The 7,656-nt window shown below is 38.6% G+C and overlaps 1 protein-coding gene across 1 annotated transcript; it reads right to left on the reverse strand.

Moving 5' to 3' along the window:
* Positions 1 to 4,365: 4,365 nt before the first annotated feature.
* On the reverse strand, positions 4,366 to 5,019 carry LOC145131804 (secreted RxLR effector protein 161-like). The gene has a single exon (XM_079066455.1). The coding sequence runs from the start codon at positions 5,017 to 5,019 to the stop codon at positions 4,366 to 4,368; it is 654 nt and encodes a 217-aa protein (XP_078922581.1).
* Positions 5,020 to 7,656: the final 2,637 nt, after the last annotated feature.

Genomic DNA, 7,656 nt, shown 5'->3' on the forward strand with positions numbered 1-7,656 from the left:
CGGGATGATCGCATGGCACACACCACAGTTTCAGCCTGGAATCTTTAAACTCTGATATTTCATATGATTTGATACAAAATTTTGACACGATGTTTTCGAGATACATGATTATGGTTTTCTTTGTGATGATGGATGAAGTATGGTTTTATTATAAATGATTTAAAAAATGAAAATTTTGGCCTATATTTTTGGGATGTTTCAGAACAATTGGAGTATGAATGGGGACAAGAAGGTAGGGTTCAGCAGATGCAAGCTTAGGTGTTTTAATTATCACGAGCCAGGTCACTTTGCTCGTGATTGCCTAAAGCCGGACAGAAAGGAGAATCCTGATACGACGCTGGTGCCAGGTGTGAATAATAGAGGAGCTTCCACCAACAATGAAACTGCAAACCTGGCAGTGGTGGCTCAGACTTTTGATTGGGAGGACCAAATACAGGCGTTGAACATTACAGGGCATGAGACTGCAAATCTGGCCCAGATAAGTGAGCTCCCTGATAAAGATGCTGAAGCGGAGATGATGCAGCTGCAGTTTGCTTTTATGGTCTCCACCACTCCTGAAACAAAATAGGTCAGTGAAGTTTCTTGTTCTCAAAATTGTATGGATACTGTTAAAATTCTTCGTGATCAAATTGATATATTACGTAGAGACAATGAGGACCTTAGGTATGAAGGCTATGCTCTTAGGAAGGCACAAAGACCTTTAAAAGAAAAATTAGAGGCCAAGACAAGACACTTTAGACAACTTCAGGAAGAATATTAGTAATAAATTTGAAAATTATCATTTTGCTAAACAAGAGATTGCTAGTCTAACTGCCGAGCTTGACACATTGAAGACTAGATTTGAAAATGCAGATTTTAACTTCAAAAAGTTTGATGTGTCAAGTAAGACTATTGAGACCATGATAGAAAACAGTTAAAATGGACGGACAAAAAGAAAGTAGGTCTAGGGTATGACAATGTTCCTCCTACTTTTAATCATAATTACACTTTTATCCCTATGACTAAAGAAGAAATGGACAGAGAAACACACCTTCAGTATGGAAAACCTACTGTGGTTGTGCCAGATAATAGTTCTAGGGTGAACGATACTAATGTCTCTACATCATATGCAGATTCATCCTTAGTACAAGACAGGCAGGAAGCTGTAGAAAGTGTTTTTGATAATAATTTTTCTTTAAAAACTGATTCTTTGGAAAATGTTTCTGGTTTAAAAAATGTTGTTTTTGTTTCTGCTTCTACTACTTGTAAAACTGATACTTTAGTTTCTGATGATTCTGGTTTGGAAAATGTTTTTGCTGAATGTTCAAATAGTGCTCCTTTGAAAACTGATAATCCTACTGTTTCTGATAAATGTGCTGATGTATTTGAGAAATCTAATTCTAATGGACCTGCCACTAGCAAATACATGCCACCTAAGCCAGCCAAACGGACTGAGCCATGCAAGTGTGCTTGTGGAAACAATAAATAACACGACAAGGACACTGAACCAGGAACGAGCGGTATCAGCCTCTACCTGAAGAAACATACATGTTTCCATTGTGGAACTCCTGGACATATAGCAAGAAATTGTCCAAACCATGCATATGTTCCATACTATGCACAAGGTAGGCAGAATGAGTCACAAGGAAGATCTCTTATGAGAAAGTCCTCGAGATCTCGTTCAATTGATGGTGATGGGAACGTTAATAAACACAGAAATCGGGTTGCTAAACTTAAAAAGGACAAACATGTTTTGAACAAAAATCCAAAAGACAGTTTAGCGAAATTGAAATTGGTTGAGACAAGATCTGTATCGCCGAAGTCATCGTCTGGATCTTCATCTAATCAAAGATGGATACCCAAACGACCAAAAACAAAGAAAAATACTTCAAAATCTCCTGTTAAAGTCCCTATTTGTGTTAGTAACAAAGTTCATAAACCTAATTACAAATGGGTGCCCAAAAACTCATCTGTCTAATCACCTCAAAGTCCTTTAAATGCATCTTATAATCTATCTGTCATGAAATGTGAACAAGTTAATTCTAGTGATCGAAAAAGTAAACCCAGTGTTTCTATGGCCTGGGTTCCAAAATGTAATTAATCCTGCACATCGTGCAAGAACAGCTATGGAGGAATATTGTCAGACTGTCGTATGTGGATAATGGTTGTTCCAGGCACATGACAGGAGACATCTCCCAAATGCAAGACATTCAAAACTTTGTTTTCATATGGACACATGTCCTTAATTCCAGTACTGATAGGGTGACTGGGGGTTTAGATAAAGTAGGTCTGTAGAAATTTTTTTTCTTGCTTTCTAACTGTCAGTCATATGTTGCCTCCTCTGCATGATTGGAACAGATCCGACCTGGAATGCAACATATGCAACTCTATCTCTATGCACCTCTTCATCAATGCAATTCTTCTATCTGTTAGTCATATGCTATCGCCTCTGCGTGATTGGAAGAGATCCAACCTGGAACACAACATATGCAACATTCTAACTCTCAATCCCTCTACTCAAGTTAGTCATATGTTGTCCCTCAGCGTGATTGGAAGAAATCCGACCTGGGATACAACATATGCATCTCTAAATCTGACTTCTCTCTTAATGATTGACTACTCACCTAAAGTAAAGAGTTCTTTGGAAGTTCTTGATATCCGGGGTATGTTGGGAAGTGGGGAACACGTTATAGTGCACTTAAAATTGAACTATTTAAATGGTTGTCTGTAGATCTCGCTGCTGAATTTAAGTGGATAACAATATCCTTGGTCGTCATCAGCTAAATGGTCCATTTAGGAATTTGATCTCAAATATCCTGTCACGTATAATCTGTCCAAAATTGGCAAAAAGGTCCTTTATGTTTAAGTGGATCACAATATCGATGATTGACCATATCTATTCATGTAGGTGTGTGCTGAAAAATAAAGTTAAGGCTGTTTCAAAACTTATGATCCCAAAGTGTTTAAATTTTAATTTTGAAATGTGGTTAGTGTTATTTATAATTTTTTTTAATTTTCATTTTTATTTTTTTCTTTTCTAAAAATTAAATTTTGTTTGCATTTAAATTTTTGTTTTTATTTTATTTTATTTTTTAAAGTCTTCAAAAGTCTCATTATTTAAAAGGAATTAAATTATTTTTTATTAAAAAAAACTAAAAATAACACTAACCACATTTCAAAATTAAAATTTAAACACTTTGGGATCATAAGTTTTGAAACAGCCTTAACTTTGTTTTTCAGCACACACCTGCATGAATAGATCTGGTCAATCACCAGTATTGTGATCCACTTAAACACAAAGGACCTTTTTGCCAATTTTGGACAGATTATACGTGATAGGACATTTGAGATCAAATTCCTAAATGGACTATTTAGCTGACAACGACCAAGGATATTATTGTCCACTTAAATTCAGTAGCGAGATCTATAGACAACCATTTAAATAGTTCAATTTTAAGTGCACTAGAACGTGTTCCCTACTTCCCGACATACCCCGGCAATCAATAACTTCCAAAGAACTCATTAATTTAGGTAAGTAGTCAATCATTAAGAGAGAAGCCAGATTTAGAGATGCATATGTTGTATCCTAGGTCGAATGTCTTCCAATCACGCAGAGGGACAACATATGACTAACTTGAGTAGAGGGATTGAGAGTTAGAATGTTGCATATGTTGTGTTCCAGGTCGGATCTCTTCCAATCACGCATATGAGATAGCATATGACTAACAGATAGGAAGAATTGCATAGATGAAGAGGTACATAGAGTTAGAGTTGCATATGTTGCATTCCAGGTCAGATCTGTTCCAATCACGCAGAGGATGCAACATATGACTGACAGATAGAAAGCAAGAAAATAATTTCCTACATACCTACTTTATCAGAACCCCCAGTCGCCATATCAGTACCAGAATTAAGGACATGAGTCCATATGCCGCCAAAGTTTTGAGCCACAGTTCCAGTACTAAAGTAACTTAAGTGTATCACGCAGGTTCCCTTGTTTATCTCACTGCTCAATCTACCCAAGCATCGAACGATCAGTCTAGATGTATCTAAGTCCATTTAGTTATGTCAAATCTTTTCATTTGTCACAGTGTCCAGTCCTTTCTTTTTGTCCTTTGTGTCTACCAGCACATTGAGCATATAGTCTAGACAATTCAGCTTCAGTACCTTACACTTGTTTAAACTGCCTGTTATCACTTATACTTAATATCACTTCCCAGATGACACCAACAAACAAAAAACCATTTTTAGAAAATTTTCTGAATTTTTTTATTTTTTTTATTTTTGATTTATATTTTTTTTGTATTTTGATTTCTCCCCCTCAATTTGTGCATAGGTTAGAAAAGTAAAAATAGAATAAAATGCGCAAATTTAAACATAAAAAAATTAGTCTTCAAAACAAATCATCTTTAGAAAGCCCACAAGCACATCAAATCGAGCTTTACTGAAGGGTTTGGTAAATAGGTCGGCCACATTATTATCAGTGTGGACCTGCTCCAAACGGATGAGGTTGCGTTCATAACAATCTCGGATAAAATGAATTTTAATATCGATGTGCTTGGTTCTGGAATGCTGAACAGGATTTTTGGCAATTTGTATAGCAGCATCATTATCACAAAATATGGAGGAGTCAAGAAAGTTCAAACTGTAATCCAACAATTGGTGTTGTATCCAAATAACGTGTGAGCAACAGGCTGATGCAGCGACATACTCAGCCTCAGCTGTCGAGGTCGACACCGTCTGTTGTTTCTTGCACTGCCAAGACACCAATCTCTCCACCAAAAACTGACATCCGCCTGAAGTTGATTTCCTGTCAAAATCACAACCTCCAAAATTGCTGTCAGCGAAAGCATAAAATTCAAATTCAGGATTCTTAGGATACCATAGCCCCAATTTAGGGCTACCTTTGAGGTATCGAAAGATTCTTTTAACAGCAATCATATGAGAGAGTTTAGGATTAGCCTTATATCTAGCACATTGACAAACGGCAAACATAATGTCAGGTCTGCTGGCAGTTAAATACATAAGAGATCCGATCATTGATCGATATTCGGTTTGATCTACGAAATCTCCTTATAGATCTGGTCCCATCAAGGGTCTTTCAGCCATGGGTGTAGAGGCAGGTTTAGAGTTTTTGAACCCGAACTTCTCAAGCATATCCTCCACATATTTTCCCTGATGCAACAAGATTCCAGATGAATCTTGACGAACTTGTAATCCCAGAAACATCGTCATTTCACCAAGTGAGCTCATTTCAAATCTCTTCTTCATGACTTCTTCAAATTCTTTGCACAGCACAGAACTCGTCGACCCAAAGATGATGTCATCCACGTAGATCTGGACGACGATCAAGTCTTTATCCACATGCTTTATGAACAACTTCTGATCGATCGTGCCTCTTGTGTAGCCATGCTCTAGCAGATGATCTATCAGGGTAGCATACCAAGCTCTAGGAGCCTAATGTAACCCATACAAAGCCTTATCTAATTTGTAAGCATGATTTGGAAATTTAGGATTGAAAAACCCTGGGGGTTGATCAAAATAGATCTCCTCCTTCACGACTCCATACAAAAAGGCGGTCTTGACGTCCATTTGATAAACTGTAAACCCCATGTAGGAAGCATATGCCAAGAAGATACGAATAACTTCCAAACGTGACACAGGAGCACATACCCGAGTGTAGCCAAGACCTTCAATCTACTGGAAGCCACAACCAACCAAATGCGCCTTGTTTCACACAATTACCCCACTATCATCTTGTTTATTCCTAAATACCCAATGTGTATCCAACGACTTCTTTCCCTTTGGTAGCTCTACCAGCTTCCACACCTTCAACTTGTCAAATTGGCTCAACTCTTCATGCATAGCGTCCATCCAGCTTGGTTCATTAAGAGCCATGTCCACGTTCTTGGGCTCAATCTTAGATATGAAGCATGAGTAGAGACATAAGTTGACATCTCCACTTTGATTTCTTGTTTTAACTCCTTCTGCCAGTGGACCGATGACGTTTTCGATCGGATGATCATGTTGAATTCTGGTGGGGATTTAATGGCTGATGTCATGGATTGAGACTGGAAGGTTGGTGATGTTGATGAATCTGTCTTTTGCCAAATCACTCACCACAGATGATCTAGGACCGTGAGAGGTACTTGCCACATATTCATTTGAGATTGGTTCAGGAAAGAGAAGCTCCATAAACGTTCGTGTGGCAGCAGAGGTATCCCTTGACATAATTTCACTTTCTTCAGGGGAAAGGGGAGAGACTTCAGCATCAGAAATGGTCTTTTGACTTGGTGAAGAAGGGGGTGTGCTTGGAGCAGCTTCATCCACCTTAGGAGACTCAGGAGTCACCAAGGGTGGTTTGTATGAACCAATTACAACATCACCAACCTTCCAGTCTCAATCCATTACATCAGCCATGAAATCCCCACCAACCGAAGGTGTATTGAGTTTTGGGTGAGGCCCACCGGTTTTGTCTTATGGGCCGAAAACCCTAATTAGGGTTTAAGAGGTTGGCTTCCAGCCTCCCTATTCATTCTTCTCCTTGCCTCCACCGAAATCTTGTTTATTCTCTCTCTATCTCTATCTATCTCTCTCTCTCTCTCTCTCTCTCTCTCTCTATCTATCTCTCTCGTTCTCACTCTTGTTTGCTGCTCGAGTTTTCTGCTTACTTTCTCATCGATTCATCATTTTTGTTGTGTTTCATCAGAAATTGCTCACTGATTCATCGAAGTAAGTGGATTGCGATCGCTATACATTAGTTCTAACACGATTTGATTGGGATTTTTGCAGGTTTTAGGGGCTAATCGGCGTTCTGACGGTGGTGTTTTTCGTTGATTTGGGGTTTAGGGTTCTAGGGTTTTAGGTTTTTGGTGACTCAGATCCAGTTGAAAACCTGGATCCAACCGCAAATAGACGTAGTCCAACAGAGTCAAAGAACTTTGACCGCAATCATGTCCGTTGACCCACGCTTTGACCGAAAATGAGGAACCTTGACCATTTTGACCGCAATCATTGACCTTTGACCGAAATCGATTTAATTTTCACCAAATTCAAGCCTGTTTGACTTTGGTTGACCGAAATCAACCTCAGTTGACCGAAATCAATGTTTTTGAGAAAATTAATTCTATTTATTTAATTTTGTTTTTCTCACTTGGCTCGTTTGGTGCAGATAAATGGTTGAATTGAAATTTACTGACACTCACAACATTGTTGGATATCTTTCTGATCCACGACAAAACCATCAGGAGTTTAAGTCCATGGTTCATGGTCTAAACAACTGTAGGATCACTCACGCTCTTCGAGTGAATCCTATCATTTATAAAGACCTAGTGAGGGAGTTCTCGGATAAGGCTTCTATCAATGAAGCAGGAGCAGATGACGTAGGCACTATAGAGTCAACAGTCAAAGGGAAGAAGATTATAGTGTCAGAGCAAACCATTCGTGAAGTTCTTAGATTTGGAGATCAGTTAGGATTCCCGACTGAGATATGTGCTACTCAGATTAGGGAGGTTCTCGAACGAATGTCCTATGAAGGAACCTTTCCTCCAACTTTGAAGAAGTTGCTTCCTCCCTACTGGTGCTTCCTACCTCACACTTTTGTGATCTACATTTCAGGCAGGAAGGGGGGAGCTGATGAGATCTCCCATTCATCTACTAGGGACATTATTGCTCTTA

Source organism: Lactuca virosa, chromosome 8 (assembly GCF_052849685.1).
Source record: "Lactuca virosa cultivar CGN04683 chromosome 8, Lactuca_virosa_CGN04683_v6, whole genome shotgun sequence".
NCBI classification, from domain to species: domain Eukaryota; kingdom Viridiplantae; phylum Streptophyta; class Magnoliopsida; order Asterales; family Asteraceae; genus Lactuca; species Lactuca virosa.

Bases quoted from the DNA above. Each gene is read 5' to 3' on its own strand.
- LOC145131804 (XM_079066455.1), bottom strand. From the start codon at position 5,019: ATGATCGGATCTCTTATGTATTTAACTGCCAGCAGACCTGACATTATG.